Consider the following 16,402-nt stretch of genomic DNA (forward strand, 5'->3'; position numbering starts at 1 on the left):
GCTGCCCGGGCCTCACCTCGACGATGCGGGCGCACTGGGTCCCCTTGCCGGCGCCGGGACCGCCGAGGACGAACACGACCAGCGGTTTCATGAGGCGGTGAGGGCAGAGGAAAAGCGGCCGGCGGGTCAGCAGCGGGAAGCTAAGGCCCAGGACGTGCAGCAGCCTCCGGCCGCAGCGGTTCAGCATACACAGCGTCTCCGCCCGACGCTAAGAAGAGCTGACAGCAGCCCGGCCGGCGGCGGCGCGGGGCGGGGCGGGGGAAAGGGGGCGGGCCGAGTCGGCGCCCGCCGCGGCCCCGCCGCCGTGGCTGCCGAGGTGTCCGCGCCGCAGCCGGAAGGGGCGGGGCTTCCGCTGCTCCCTAAGAGGCTGCGCCTGGGCGCCCCCCGGTGCGGGCCCGCGCGCGTTCTCGTCCCCGCCCCTCTGCCGGCTCATTCATCCCACCGCTGGCAGTTCGTCCAGCGGCAGAGCCTTCATCGCACGCCTTGTGTGACAGGGCTGTGCTGGCGTCTGCAACGCGACGCGGGGGAGAGAAAACCTATTGTCTGCTCGTGAAGAGTTTAAATTCCAATGGGGAGGCATCCGAGCTGGACAAGCCAACGTAAGAAGAGATGATAGACAAGAAGGAAGGAAGGAAGAGTGATAGAGGCTTTGGAGGAAAAGAGCGGAAAAATAACAAGGGGTGGATGTGATTTGTAGAAGGGAGGCAGAGAAAGCCTCTGAAGAGGTGACATTTAAGCCAAGACATAGGAATAGGAAAGAGCAAAAGCAGGTAAAGACTAGGATAGTGTCCCGCAAAAAGAAAAGCGCGTGAAAAAACCCTAAAACAGCCTGTGTTGGAAAAGGCCGGAGAGACCAGAGCTAAGGGAATGAGGCAGAGAATGGAATGTGGGAAAGGTAGGCCCAGGCAGGTCGTTCAGGCGCTTTGGTTATGGAAAGGAGTTGGTATTACATTTTAATTGCAGTGGGAAGCCTTTAACTGTAACTCCATTTCTCTGCTGCCTGCATGTGAGAAAAATCTCATTAAATAGAAATAAAAATTAAATTTTTCAGTCACACTAACACATTTCAAGTGCTCAGTGGTCACAGGCGGTAGTGGCAATTGTATTGGACAGCTCCTAGAGAACATACCCACTACAATCAGTTCTATTGGGCAGTGCTGTACTAGAGCTTGTATTTAAGCTCCTGGGAATGATTTGATAGAAAGGGAGACAAGCAGCCCCTTGAGAAGAAAAATCAGATGGGCTCGAAGGGACAAATGGAGGGCCTTAGATGACTTAAAAGGTTTTAAGAGACAGGGGTGACTGGGTAGCCCAATTGGTTAAGCTTTCCGACTCTTGATTTTGGCTCAGGTTGGTGGGATTGAGCGGGGAGTCTGCTTGAGATTCTCTCTCTCCCTCTCCCTCTGCCCACCCATCCCCCCACGCACACACACTCTCTCCCTCTCTCTTCCGTGGATCGATAAATCTTTAAAAATATTTTTTTAAAAAGGTCTTAAGAGACCAAGACATTAATTTGCAATCAGAGTTGCAAGAAGGGCACAGTTGCAGGAAAGTTTGAAGGTAGGAAGAGTTCCTGTCTGAAAATTGTATTTTCTCAGTAAAGAAAAGGCAGTATCAGCTAAGGGTAAAGATTTTGTGGTAGGATTTTTGAGAGAGAAGGTATCAAATAGACATTTTTTAAGACTGGAAAAGTTTCTAAAGAAAAATAATCAGTAGGACTTCTGAGCAATATTAAGAGCTCACTTGGTATTTGAGATCATGGATTTTAAATTTGAAGGTGTTTGTTTGGGTGCAGACAGAGAGAAGACAGATTCTTGATGTCACCCAGGGTTGGATTTTTGCCAAGCAAGTACAACAGAGGGAGAGAGGACCAGCATGGTGTTTGCACGAGAATGTTTGCGATGATGTATACGGAATCAAAACCATATAGAAAGCAAATGATGGCATATGAGGGCTGACAGTGGGGATGTGGAAGAGAGCCAGGAAGGGGGCCAAGTTATTAGAAGCATCGATGTTGAAGAATGACTGCGGTTGGGTATTTGAGTAAATGAACTGTCAGTACAGATGCCAGTGTTCTGAGTGGGATATTTGGAATTGAGATTTCAGAGATTGTAAGTTTCTTTTTTTTTTAAAATATTTTATTTATTTATTTGACAGAGAGAGACAGCCAGCGAGAGAGGGAACACAAGTAGGGGGAGTGGGAGAGGAAGAAGCAGGCTCCTAGCGGAGGAGCCCGATGTGGGACTGGATCCCAGAACTGAGCTGAAGGCAGATGCCCAACGACTGCGCCACCCAGGCGCCCCCAGAGATTGTAAGTTTCTGATGCTGTTGAGATTCAGGGTGAGCCCAAGCTGGGTGAGACTGCAGGAGTAGAAGGCTGAGGCAAGAACATGCCCTGTGGTTGGAACTGAGTGGCCAGGGTGTTAGATTTGTCATCCAAGAAGTTTACAAGATAGCATTAGAGTGAAGAGAAAAACTACAAAAGAGGAACTAAGTTGTTGAAGACAGAGGGACAAGAAGTTTGATAAATGATAGCAAACAGGAGGGGAAGAGGGTAGTATAGCCAGCTTCCGTCTGGCTACCCTCAGTCTCTTTCCCCTCTACCACTCCTTACCTCTCTCCTTACCCAGTATTTCCAGCCTCCTCCCCATCTCATCCTAGCTTCTCTCCCTCCCTCCTCTCTCTCTCTCTCTTTTTTTTTTTTTTGACTTATACCATCTCTCCTCCCCTTCTTTTCCCGTTTCTAACTTCCTCCCATTTTCCCTTTCTACTTCTCTTTTTCTGTCCTTCTCCCCACCCTGGTCTCTTTCTTTGCCTCTCTTATCCCTTCTCTCTTCAGTTCCTACTTCCTTCCTTCCCATAATTTCTACCTTTTCCTTCCATGGAAGAGGGAATGGAATATCTCAGATCATCAAAGCTAGAGACATCTTATGATTAATAACTTACATTCCTTCACAATATCCCTTGTTTTGCTTGTTTATTGAGCCCCCTGCACCCCTGGGAAGGAGGAGCTAGGACATCAGTCAGCTGAAAACAAGAACAGTTGGTTACAATACTAAGAGCTAGTAGTATAAAAAAGGCCTCATTGAAGCAAATATGCCTTCTTTTTCCTTTGTGCATGTTCTCTTAAGTGTCTTCTGTATCTCTTCTGGCAATTAAAAGATATTCAGGATATGAAGTTTGTGGAAAGGGGGATTAAGAAGCTATTCACATGATTTTAGTGAAGGCCTTAGACCATATAGACAAAAAGTAGTCTTTCTTGATCCCATGATGGAGTCCACCAGAATAAGGTATCCACACCGGAGTGTGGATCCAAAATCTCATTGTATATCTATATATAGCAAGGTGCAGGGACTTTTCTATGTCTCTCTGGAGAGCTCTGACCACTGTAGATTGAGTACCTACTGTCTTGTATCTTGCCCAGCTCTTTTATGCCAACCATGCAGACAACTAAGGAAAATACTGCTGTGGAAATATATCAAAAAGTGAAACTCATGGGGCGCCTGGGTAGCGCAGTCCTTAAGCGTCTGCCTTCGGCTCAGGGCGTGATCCCAGCGTTCTGGGATCAAGCCCCACATCAGGCTCCTCCGCTGGGAGCCTGCTTCTTCCTCTCCCACTCCCCCTGCTGTGTTCCCTCTCTCGCTGGCTGTCTCTCTGTCAAATAAATAAATAAAATCTTTAAAAAAAAAAAAAGTGAAACTCATATACCCATCCCTGCCAAGGGTTTTCCAGGGAGTTATTTCCAGGAAGAACAAGGCTAGGCTAAAAAACAATTTATTATTTGTTAGTTCTGGGGGCCTGTACTGGTTATCTATTGCTACATAACAAACCAACCCCAAAACTTAACGGCTTACAACATGAAATGCTTAGTGTGGGAACCCTGCCCTCCCTTCTCCCCTCCCCCCTTTGCCCCACATTGGTGACCTAAAATGTTCAGTGTGGGTAGTGCTATGAGTAGAAAGAGGATTAACATGGAGGAGTTTTTCCAAAGCACCTATGTTACCATACCAGGCAGTCCCATGCGGCCATGCCAAGGATTCATAAAAGACACCATGCTACTCTGATGCTTTAACATTTAACCCCTCTACTTGTCCACAGTGAAAGGTCTAACTCTAACACCTTGCTCCTAATTTGTCCCCAAAGAATTCACTGTGTTTTTTTTTAAAGATTTTATTTATTTATTTGACAGAGATAGAGAGAACCAGCGAGAGAGGGAACACAAGCAGGGGGAGTGGGAGAGGAAGAAGCAGGCTCATAGCAGAGGAGCCTGATGTGGGGCTCGAGCCTGATGTGGGGCTCGATCCCATAACGCCGGGATCACGCCCTGAGCCGAAGGCAGACACTTAACCGCTATGCCACCCAGGCGCCCCAAGAATTCACTTTTTTTAAGCCTTAGATCAGTGCTCCTACTCCTTGGAGAAAAGGGTAAGTTCCACCCAGATGCAAACAACCAGACCTTCAATAATAATATGCCGTAATAAATATATATTGAGTAAATGGGTGTCACCAAGTAAAGGGTCATTTCCTAACTAAACCCATAGATTGAATTCCTAGATTAAATAAATTTGATGAATATCTGTTGAATATCCACTAAGTACCAGGCATTTCACTTACATTACCTAATTTTTGAATGATATCCAAACTTTTTAATAATCAGTGCAATCAGAATATTTGTAAATTTCTTCGCCAAGATATGCTATCCCAGGCATCAACCCTCTAATTACTGGACCATGGAGAGGTCCTTGGGGTCCCCGGAGAGGGGTGGAGGGCACTCAAAGTGCTCAGTGGAGTAGTTATAAACCAACTAATCTGAAAATAATTCACTATTTTAACCACCAATACTGGTCTTACCAGTTGTGTGTTGATTAAACATCAGCCTTGCCTTATAGAGTCCTCTAAACGATGTGACATTAGTACTGTCATTTTGCAGGTGGAGAAACAGCCAGGAAATGGAAGTACTTTGTTCAAGACCACATAGGCAGTAGATAACAAAGTCAAATTCAAACTCAGTGTATATGGCTTTGAATCTACATTCTTTCTATACAATACAGACCCCATACAAGATAAAAAGTTCCATATTCACAAAAGCCCCTCAAAGTTAATACTATTACAGATGAGAAGACTGATCTCAGAAAGATTTATAACAAGAGCTATCCTCAAAACCCACTCCTACCCATATGTGTTTATTTATCAAGTATCTTAGGTCTTTGGGGCATATATTCAATGTATGCTATTATTTCCAGGGTATAGCTATGTTCTTAGCGAACTCTATAGGAGCTGTCCTATTTATCATAATTACCCTTTAGCAATAGATCATCTGTTCCCATACTTTCATTTTCCCATTCTTGACCATACATACCTCTGCTGGTATGTGCCATTCATTCCTCAGGATTCAGCTCAGATCTTTCCTCCTTCAGGAACCTCTCTCCAAATTCCCAAGACTGGGTGAGGTGCCCCTTTTTTGTTCTATACACATCACCACCACCACCACCACCCATACACACTTATTCCTTCCCCCCTTTACTTCTGTTGTAGCACCATGGTGTATTGTGTATCTCCACACTGGATTTAGAACTTCTGGAAGGAAGACACTATGTCTGATTACTCTTTGTACAGCATGACAACCTGTTATTGTTACAGTAGGATTCACTCTCTTAAGTGTACTCTGAGATCCTTGGAATATTTAGACTACTTTGGTTGCTGCCACTCAAGCTTAATCTACGATGGTCTTTGGCAGCTAGTTCCCTGTAATTACAAAAACACCTTTCTTGAGTATACTTAGGAACCAGTTTCTAGGATCAGTCTGGGCAATGAAGCAAAGACATGGCATGTGGTAGCATTGGAAGGCGGGGTAGCAGGCCATATGCTTTGCATTCAGGCCTTTGTAGCCATCTATTATATTGCGATCTATTTCCTGGAAGGATGCTTAGTGCATTACATCACCTGATGCTTAATGGAGTTTCTAAAATGCAGATTCCTGTTACTTAGATTTGCATATTTGCATATTAGATTTCCTCTTTTATCAAAGGACCACTTAACAAAGACTCTGAGAACATTTGTTAAAGGAAACATGGTCTTTAAAAAGCTGATGTGGTAAATCTGACAACAGGCAATATGCGTAACCTCTTGGGAATGTGTCAGCTGAGCTCAGTCGGGTTTATGCTGCAGAATGGCAGGCTGAACAGGGAAGGGAGATTGTCTTATGATGGGTCTTACAGCATCTTTGCTTATTAACTCTGAAAGCATAGGTAGGATGGTTATACCTATAGTTTCCTTGCCTGCAAAATCAGGATAATGGTACATTAACTCAGTTACGCAAATACTTTTAGAGAATTTACCTATGTGTGTTATTTCATCATTCCTGTCTTCATTCCAAACAATCCAAGCTTTAAAAAAATCAATAAAATAAGGCGCATCTGGTGCGCATCAGTGGGCAGAGCGTGTGGTGTGACTCTTGATCTCAGGGTCATTAGTTTGAGCCCTACACTGGGTATAGAGATTACAAAAAAAGAGAAAAAAAAAAGGTAAAATAAGTGGACTTGACACATAAATTGTTATTTTTACCTCTCCCAAGAGGATTAAGAGTCTCAAGGGAATTTTATACAAATTGACAGTTTAACAATCCCCCTAAAAAATATGTTTCTTAAAAGCAAAGCTGCAGGTGTTTTTAAAGAGCAGTAGTCTAGCTTAGCTCAGAAGTGTAAATAGAGAAAGGAAAATTGGTATTTGGAGAAATTGAGTAACAAAACTCATAACTAATTCCAACTTCCTTGTTCCTGGTGATAACAATACCTCTTTAATTCCTTCAGCCAGCCTACTAGCAGACATGCCAGGGTTTATGACACCAAACATTTACCCAGGGTTAACATAAAGACTATGGCATGTAGACAGGGACTGAAAGGGAATAAGGAAAAATGAGAACAACGGATGTGTTAAGATGTAGAATTTTGGGTGAAATTTGCCCTTTATAATTTTTTTTCTTGTTATAGCATTGTTTGTGCAACAAACTCATGCATTTTTTAAATGTATACCATACTAGAAATGATCCTCTGTGAAGCAAATTAAAGCACTTGCAAATTTGAAAAGTAAGGCTGGTAGCTTTTCTCTGTAGGGACCCATAACCAGAGCAATTCCCTAGTGTCCTGAAATGACATAAATTTTTAAAAACGGGGATCAAAGAAGAGATCAATAGAATAGTATATATTCAGTCTATTTAAATTGTCTGCAATCTAAAAATAATTCATATTTGCTTTGAATAATTACCTCTTATTACCCCACCTTTAAAATTGGGCCTTCCTTGTTCTGTTTGTTATATCCTTCCAGTTCCCTATGCCATCAAGCGCAAAGCTGAGTGGGTAGTAAGTCCTTGGTATAGCATTTGTAGATTTTATTTCACTAAGCTTATTCTCTAATTTAACAAATCAGTTCCCTTAATCTCTATGAATGTGTTGCTCATTTATTAACACTGTCAATTGTCAATACATCTGGACAAATAATATATGGGTACTCTTTTAATTAACTTTCGCACTCATTAACTCTTTTCTATAATAATGTACAATATGCAAATGAGGAAAATCAATTTTAGAGAGATTAAATGGCAGAATTGAGGCCAGATCCCCAAAGCCAGTGATTGTTACATTATAACATAATTCAAAAAATGTTCTCAATATTTAGGGAAGTAGGCACTTTAGGCACCTCTCAGTTGTTCTAAATATGAGGCTGAGTCATTCCAATCCTTAAATGAAGTCAATAATTACCTTTCTCTTCATTTAATTTGAGAAGTATCTGTATTATGCATATCATTAAGTGTATATCCTGCTTAGGAATCCAGTGGTAATAAAATGTTTAATTGAAGTCTTACTGGTATTTGAGTTCTTATTAAGCAAAAAGAAGACATTTTATTTTATTGCTGTTGCTCAAAAAGTTAGCATATGTTTCAACTCTCCTCTTGTCCCTTCCTTTTTTTTTTTTTTTTTCTAAAGATTTTATTTATTTATTTGACAGAGAGAGAGACAGCCAGCGAGAGAGGGAACACAAGCAGGGGGAGTGGGAGAGGAAGAAGCAGGCTCATAGTGGAGGAGCCTGACGTGGGGCTCGATCCCATAACGCCGGGATCACGCCCTGAGCTGAAGGCAGACGCTTAACCGCTGTGCCACCCCAGGCGCCCCTCTTGTCCCTTCCTTTTTTCTTTTTTAGTAGACTTTATTTTTTAGAACAGTTTTAGATTTATAGAAAAATTAAGAACCTAGTACAAAGTTCTTATATACCCCCCACAGAGTTTCCCTCTATTATTAACATCTTATATTTAGTATGGTACATTTGTTACAATTAGTTAACCAATATTGGTACATTATTATTAACTAAAGTCCATAGTTTATTTAGATTTTCTTGGTTTCTTTTTTTGTTTTTGTTTTTATTTTTTGAGAGAGAGAGCATACGTGTAAGGGGTTGGGGAGGAGGGGAAGAGGGAGAAGGTGAGAGAGAATCTTAAGCAAGCTCCACTGACACGGGGTTTGATCTCATGACCCTGAGATCATGACCTGAGCTGAAATCAAGAGTTGGACCCTTAACTGACTGAGCCACCAAGACACCCCTAGATACGGCCAACATTGTCATAAGTCATGTTGATAGTATGTACACTGGATATGCCATTTTCAACACAGCATATCCAGTGTACATACTATCTACATGAGTTATGACAATTTGACCGTGATCACCTGGCTGAAGTAGCTTTGGTCAAGTTTCTCCAGTGTAAAGTTACTCTTTCCTCCCCTCTTTCCCTACTGTACTCTATACCTACCCTACACCTAAGGAGGGAGTTATGTGTTATGTTCATCCTTTCTCTTTTATCTAATATCATCTTACATTTCTCTTTCAGATATCTTAAAGTAGTTCTAAAGAAAACCATAGATCAATAGGGTCCCACCCAAAGTCCCTTTCTTTTACATCCCAAATTCAATCTCTAATGAAATCCTGTTGATTTTACCTTCAAAATATATCTAGAATCCAGCCACCTTTCACCACCTCTATTGCTAACCACTCTGGTTCAAGCCACCATCAGTGTCTCTCCTAGGTGGCTTGCAGTAGCTTTCTAACTGGTCTCCTTGCTTCCCCTTCCCCCTCCAGTTTATTCTCAAAGTAGCAACCACAGTAGTCTTCTGAAACCTAAAGTCAGATCTTGCAGCCCTTGTTTAGAATATTCCAGTGGTTAGGGCACCTGGTTGGCTCAGTTGATAAAGCATGTGACTTTTAATCTCAGGATTTTGAGTTCAAGCCCCACGTTGTAGGTGTGCAGCCTACTTTAAAAATAAATAAAAATAAAAATAAAAATAAAATAAAATAAAGTAAAATAAAATAAAAATATTCTGGTGACTTCCTGTCTAACTCAAAAGTGCAACCAAATCCTTATCATGGCCTTTAAGGCCCTGTGTGGTCTACCAACACCTTCTCCCCTTCAACCCTTGCTATTCTTCTCCTCACTCGCTCTGCTAAGGACATACTGGCCTCCTTGGTCTTCCTTGAAGATGCCAGGGAGCTCCCTCCCTAGGGCCTTTGCACTTAATGTAACTCATGACAGCCATCAAGGTGTCTTTCTCCAGAAAGGTCATGCCAATCAGCTGCAAAGCATACACTTGGCTAACAGCCTCTTGCTGTGGCCTTCAGGATCTGCCTTAGCTTGGTGCTTGCTTTTTCTTAGAAGCCCCAGCCAATGACTAAGCACAGCAAGGATTCTAGCCATTTCTGCCTAATGTGTAACTCTTCTAATGGGCAATCGTTGTTCCCGAGCTCCCTATTGGGTTGGCAAACACTTTGTCAGACATGCAACACTGTCTGAGGATCTTCCTACTCTCATACCAGAGCTGAGGAACTCACCATCAATTCTCTTAAAATGAGTGCCCTACATTCTAAGAATTTTTTCAGGAAAGCAGAGAATGACATTCTATAGCGCATATCTCTCTATTGGCTAGTTTTTTTTTTTAATTTATTTATTTGAGAGAGATAGAGAGAAAGAAGGCACTTGCCTACCACTGCAAGCAGGGGGAGAGGCAGAGGGAGAAGAGAATCTCAAGCAGACTCCCTGCTGAAGGCAGAGCCCCACCCTGGGACAATCCCACCACCCCAGATCAGGACCTGAGCTGAAATTGGGAGTCAGTTGCTCAACTGACTGAGTCACCCAGGCACCCCTCTCTTGGCTAGTTTGATACATTTTTCAGGATAATGTTTTGGGGACTCCTGGGTGGCCTAGTCAGTTAAGCGTCTGCCTTCTGCTCAGGTCATGATCCCAGGGTCCTGGGATCCAGTCCTGCATTGGGCTCCTTGCTGGGTGGGGAGCCTGCTTCTCTCTCTGCCTACCGCTCCCCCTGCTTATGCTCACACTCTGCTCTCTCTGACAAATAAATAAAACCTTAAAAAAAAAAAAAAAAGGATAGTGTTCTAACTCCCTCGAAAGAGTGGACGCTTACTCAGAACAATACAACCTACAGTTGCATCTCACACTTTGACATTCCCAAATTGCTCGGAAAGCTACTATAAGTGAAATGTAGAGGAAAGTGGCATTTCAAATCCTCACTCCACACTAACTAGCGGTGTGGTTTTACACATTTTTTTTACATTTACTACCTTTTTGAATAGTGATAATACCCACTTTGGCTGTTGCAGGTCAATCATATAAAATAATGGTGGAGAAAGCTCAATTACCAACATTAGTCGTAGAGACTAAGAATAAATGGTTTATAAATTTAAATCACGTTCTTTTCTACTCAACGGTAAGGAATTAAAACTTTTGTTGTTGTTGTTATTGACAGGAGAGGATTCTTCTTAGCTCAGAAACTAGAAGTAACCTAACTTCCCTCTCTTTTGTCCATTTAAGTAAAAAGTTTTGTCCGCTTCTACTCGCCGAGCGACAATTCGTACAGCAAGCACTTCCCACTGCCTCTGCCACCCCTGCATCCACGGGATTGGGCTTCTCATTGCGCGTGCGCAAGGCCCGCCCCACCCCGGAACTTAACCGTTGACCGAAATGTAGTGTTTAAATCCTCCGGAATCTGATCCTGGAGGGCCGGTGGCGCACTCATTTCTCCAATGAGGCTTGGGATTGGTCAAGCGCCGGATTGGTGCGGAGAGCTGATTGGCTGATGTAGCAGTACGTCACGGCGACCGTGCGAGTTGCCTCTGGCACCGCCCCTGCCCCTGACGGGTCGGATTTCCGACCAGTCAGTAGGCGCGGCGCGGGCTTCGGTTTCGCGAACCTCTGTTTGCCGCCTCGGTTCCCGCGACCCTAACGTCCCGGAGGCGGGGTGGAGGCGGCGGAGGCGCTCCTTGGAGCCGACCTCTCTTCCGACCTAACAAACGGACCCCGCTGGGCGGAGGTTGCGGTGAGCCTGGCTTTGTGTCCTGGATTCTTCCGAAGGGCGGCAGCGAAGCTCGGAGGAGGACGGTGGGCAACATTCGGGGCCCTGTGGTGGGTTCAGCCCTCCTGGAGCCAGAGGCCGACGATGTGAAGGGGAACTACTGGCAGAAATAAGTCAAGCGGACCACGAATTCCCTAGGAATCGTTTGTCGTTAGGTATGTGAAAGAGGTTTGCCGTAGATAACGTGCCATTTAAAGGTGTTTTTACTGTGAAGCTTTGATGGCTGAAGTGTGCTGGTTCTTGCATTCCTCGCATTCAGCTTATATAGCTACGTAGTTAAGGGGTCAGTTAAGGTTTGAGGTCCGTGGTCTACTGGGAATAGTGTGTAAGCAATACAGTGTGAAAATGCTGTGTGTGTGAACGCAGGCGGTGGTCACATCACATGGTGTCCAGGAGATGGTTTTACAGAGCAAGTGACATTGGATTTGGACTGTGAAGGATGATGGAGCTTTACCAGGGCATTCCAAGTTAAGGGAACAGACTGTGCAAAGATGCTTGAACTGGGGGAACTGTAAATAGTTCAATTTGGTTGGAATGTAGGGTAAAGGATGAGGTTGGAATAACAAGGTGGGGCCAGATTGTGAAGGTGCTTTATTTTGTATATAAAGAAGAGCCATCAGCTTTTTAAGTAGGGGGAATAATTTGGCCAGATAGGCACAAATACCCTTCTAGGAGCACTCTGGGGACTTTTCTGTAAATCTGGTGAGAATTGAAGTCAGGAACTAAGGTTGGAGAGATGTTAAGGCAGAATTTATATGGGGAAACAGGGAGGAAGGGGAGGTAAGGATAACTTCAGGGTTTCCATTTTGATAAACGATGCCATTATCTGAGAAGAATCTGTTTTGCTAGATATAGGTGGTATGTGGTTTTAGTTTCACTGGCTTTAATTGCTTGTGTGATACTCTTAGAATAAACTCATATATTGTTTTAAAATGAGAAATAGATCAACATTATCTTTTTACCCTAATACATAAAGGAAGAGGGGACAAATATGGAGCTTTAAGACTTTTTTGTTTAATGAAGAAAAATGGCATTTTATGTACTTTCTAGAGTTACAAATATCGATCCGAATACTGTAACCTGTGACAACCAAGTGATGTAGAAGGGCTTTCAAGTTTAAAGCCTTCATTCCATAGATGATGCATGAAATCCAGATATCTCCAAGAGGGGCTTTTTAGTCAATGTTACAAGAACACTCTAAACAAGATTTTGTTCTAGTCAGTAATTTCAGCCTCTGGCTTTATCTGAAAAATCTCTTCTGCACCTGCATTAATAACTCTCTCCTCCCTTATCTTGCTTCAGACGATTCCTTCTTGCTAGAATTAAAGTAGAATGTACAGGGCCTAAAGAACTCCAAGACCTAATAAAAGAGTATAGGAAATACTGAACTGTAAAGAAAGGACTATGAGCTCTGTATTTTGCTTTGATAATATTTAGATGGAGATACCCAGTGGGCAATTAGAAATATAGGTTTGAAACTGAGAAGAGAGGTGGAAGCTGAGAGTTTGCTATGTACAGATGGGTGTGGAAGCAATGGGAGTGGATGAGGAGTACCCAGAGAGGGCATGTGCAGCCAAAAAAAGACCACTGATTCTGTAGGGAAACAAGTCCGTTTGTGGGGATGCAGTATTTGTCTCTGTCTCCACAAGATTTAAGGTTTGTTAACCTTGTTACAGATCCAATAAATATCTAGTTTGTTGTTCCTATGTACTGTTTTGAGGTTTTCTGAATATTGTGAGGCTTTTGGTCAAAATTTCATATATTAAATACTGCCTGCTGCCTAGATTAATATTAACATTAATTTATAGGCAGAATGACTATAAAGTATGAAAATGATCAGATTCTACAAGCATTTTGTCTTACTAATCCAAAGATGAAGGCACTTCATATAAGTAACCTAATTTTGCCTGTACTGTTAATATGTGGTGAAATCATGTTTCTTATTTTTTGTTTTTATCATTCATTAGTAACATTCTCTTTACTTTTTTAGGATACTAAGCATTTGAAATTGAATACATAATTCACCAACTATCATGGAGCCTACATATTCTCTTGCAGGGCCCCAGATGAACACCAGGTATAGAAACATTTTTATTAAAATTTTTTTCACTGCTTCTCATAACTTGGGAAGATAGGTTGGAATAGGAAAACAACAACAACAACAGCAACAACAACTTTCAAATCAGGAAAACCTGGGTCCACATCTCAGCTCTACCACTTGGTAGGTGGGTGACCTTGATCAAGTTAATTAACTTCTCTAAGCCTCAGTTTCCTCATCTGTAAATGGGGGATAGTAATCTCTATATAACAGAAGATTATTGTGAAGGATTAAATAAGATTACTAAAGTAAAGGGTCTGGCACATAGTAGGCACTTAGTAAATATTACTTTCATTCCCATCTTCTCTTTTATGGTTTCACAGCGCATCTTTATTGATGGGAAATAGAACCTGAGCTCTCGAGGCTAAAAATCATAGACATATTTATTTACATCCTAGACAAGTGAGAATGTGGTTGGGTTCCTTCCTTTGTGTAAAACCTAATCCTTGATGGGAAAAATTTCACATTGGATATACCAAGTTTCTTTAAATGTCCCTAAACCTTTCCCCACTCATGTGGAATAGGAAGGAGGAGCTTGCCACCTGTCCCCTAATTTTCTCAGTCTGTCAGTACTCTGGGGATAAGGCAGATTGGCTTGCGTTATTTGGCTGTTTAGGTCATTTATCGTTCCTTTTTTCCCTCTAGGGAGGGACAATTAATGCTGACGTGAATTTTTTTTTTCTTCTAAACTATAATTATATCCATGAGTTACCTTCATTCTCTGTACTTTTCTTTTCTGCCAGATGTTTTTGATGAAGATAGTGGGAAACATGACCCAAAGAGGCTATCATATTCCTTTTGCTTAATTTTGGCCCTTCTGTTTTATCCTGCTGCCACCCCTTATTCTTTGAAAATTTGTCGACTCTGTTCTTTGAAAAAACTTGTTGCACTTGCAACAAGCCAATACATTCTCTTTTTTATTTTATTTTTGGGTCAAATTCATTCCTTACATTCTAGGTAAGATAATATTCTCATGTAATTTAAATTGATTATTCCTGATATATTCAACTCTAGTTTTTTTACTTATTTAATGACCTTTGGTTTTCTTTCTTTTTTTTTTTTTTAAGATTTTATTTATTTATTTGAGAGTGAGAGAGAGAACATAAGCAGAGGAGAGGCAGGGGGAGAGGGAGAAACGGACTCCCTGTGGAGCAGGGAGCACGACGTGGGGCTCAATCTCAGGACCCCGGGATCATGACCTGAGCTGAAGGCAGACGCTTAACTGAGCCATCCAGGTGCCCCTGACCTCTGGTTTTCAATAATCTCTGGGCTACAACAGTTCTGAATTATTTAGGGGTTGTAGACCGCTTTGAATATCTGATAGCATGAATCCCCTCCCATAAGATAAAACACTTACATACATACATGTAAAATTTTGTGCCACGTTGCAGGATGGTTGTGTTTCCCCTGCCTCTAAAGTCTATGGTATACCTTAGATTAAGAAAAGGAGTAATAGCAACATTTATTGAGATCTTGTTACGTGCCGTTTGCTGTGCTAATAAGCATATTACATTATTCTTATTTAATCCTCATAACAAACCTATGAGGTATAGGTGCTATTATTATACCCCTGCCTCTTTTTTTTTAAACTGTAGAGTGATTAACCAATCCAGAGTTATATAGTTGATAAGTGGTATAGGCAGGATTTAAATCTGATGTGACTTCTACTTTAAACCCTTTACATAGATGCACTCATTTAATATTCAGTGTAATTACCAGGAGATACAGGTATTATCCTGTTTAACAGATGAGGAAACTGAGGCACCGAGACATTAAATAACGTGAGCAAGGTCACACAGGTAGCAAATTTTGAAGCGAGTTTTCAGACCTAAACAATTGATTTCCAGACATTTTGCTTTATCCACCACATCATACTGCCTCTCACCAACTGATAAGTGATAAATATATTAGATATAGAAACTTAGATAAACTGACAGTTTGTTACTTACTAGCTTTGTGACCTTGAACAGCTCAGACTATGTCCTCATTTCAAAAACGGGAGATTAAAGATCCTTCTTACAGATATTATGAGCTCAAATTGGACATGGATTTGAAAGCACACAGCTAGGAATAGTGGTGGAGCCGGAATTGGAATCCAGGTTCTAAAGCACTATACCATTCAGCTTTTTAATTGTTGTATAAAGTTAGGAGAGTTATAGTTTGTTATTGATAAAATGGATAATAAAGTGTTTCTGGAAGTTTTAGTGAGAAATCTTGTGTATGTAAAGTGCCTTCTGGTATGCCTGGCACACAGTAGGTGATCAGTAAACGGGCTAGTCTTGTAGCTGAGAAGCTTCATTAGATGATATGTGAAAGTAAGATCTAGAACGAGGTATTCTTAATACATGATATGATTAATATTCTTTTAGTTCAACTAAATAGTCTACTAGCCCACAAATGCACTGGTATAGGTAGCTCACTGTCAGAGCTTGCGTGCTTTAATTACACGGGACTCTGGCTGATATCTTTTCCTCAGTTCTTTCTCTCCATTGTTTTTTTCTTATGGTTTTCTCATGTTACTCACTTACGTAAAATAAAAACTTTATGATGGTGTTCTGTATGATTTAACATTGAAACCTTGCTTTATGCTGTCTCTAGGGTCTTTGCTAAGGAGTTACTTATAATGCTGTCCTTTTGATGCTTCATTACCAATTAAACTGAAGTGATAGGACCCAAGATACCAAGTTTAGAAACACTGAAAAATGAAGACTGTATTAAGTTTTTGTGCTTTTCATAATTTTGTTGGGTGTTATCTAGAAATTAGTTCAGAGGGACAGAATTTTAATTTTAAATTTAAATGTAATTTCATGGTTTATACTATTTCTCTGTTACTTAATAAGGATATTATAGGATTGATACTCCTGATTCTTATTTATTTATTTATTTTTTTCTT

General features: G+C 41.7%; 2 protein-coding genes across 4 annotated transcripts in view; one reads left to right on the forward strand and one right to left on the reverse strand.

Annotated features, from left to right (window-relative positions):
• CMPK1 (cytidine/uridine monophosphate kinase 1) overlaps window positions 1-275 on the reverse strand; it is a 34,122-nt gene extending 33,847 nt beyond the window's left edge. Inside the window, exon 1 of the mRNA XM_026498156.4 lies at window positions 17-275. Within this exon, the coding sequence (XP_026353941.1) occupies window positions 17-187 (171 nt within the window). The 5' untranslated portion in view covers window positions 188-275. The remainder of the gene's footprint in view (window positions 1-16) is intronic.
• Window positions 276-11,192: 10,917 nt separating this feature from the next.
• Window positions 11,193-16,402, forward strand: part of STIL (STIL centriolar assembly protein) — a 68,528-nt gene continuing 63,318 nt past the window's right edge. For 2 of the 3 annotated variants that reach the window (XM_057310658.1, XM_026498158.4), the window contains exons 1-2: window positions 11,193-11,566; window positions 13,402-13,488. In XM_057310658.1, coding sequence (XP_057166641.1) covers window positions 13,445-13,488 — 44 coding nt within the window. In that variant the 5' untranslated portion in view covers window positions 11,193-11,566; window positions 13,402-13,444. The remainder of the gene's footprint in view (window positions 11,567-13,401; window positions 13,489-16,402) is intronic. The other variant, XM_048220558.2, reaches the window with a different exon arrangement.

This window comes from Ursus arctos, unplaced genomic scaffold, assembly GCF_023065955.2.
Source record: "Ursus arctos isolate Adak ecotype North America unplaced genomic scaffold, UrsArc2.0 scaffold_12, whole genome shotgun sequence".
Classification (NCBI taxonomy): Eukaryota; Metazoa; Chordata; class Mammalia; order Carnivora; family Ursidae; genus Ursus; species Ursus arctos.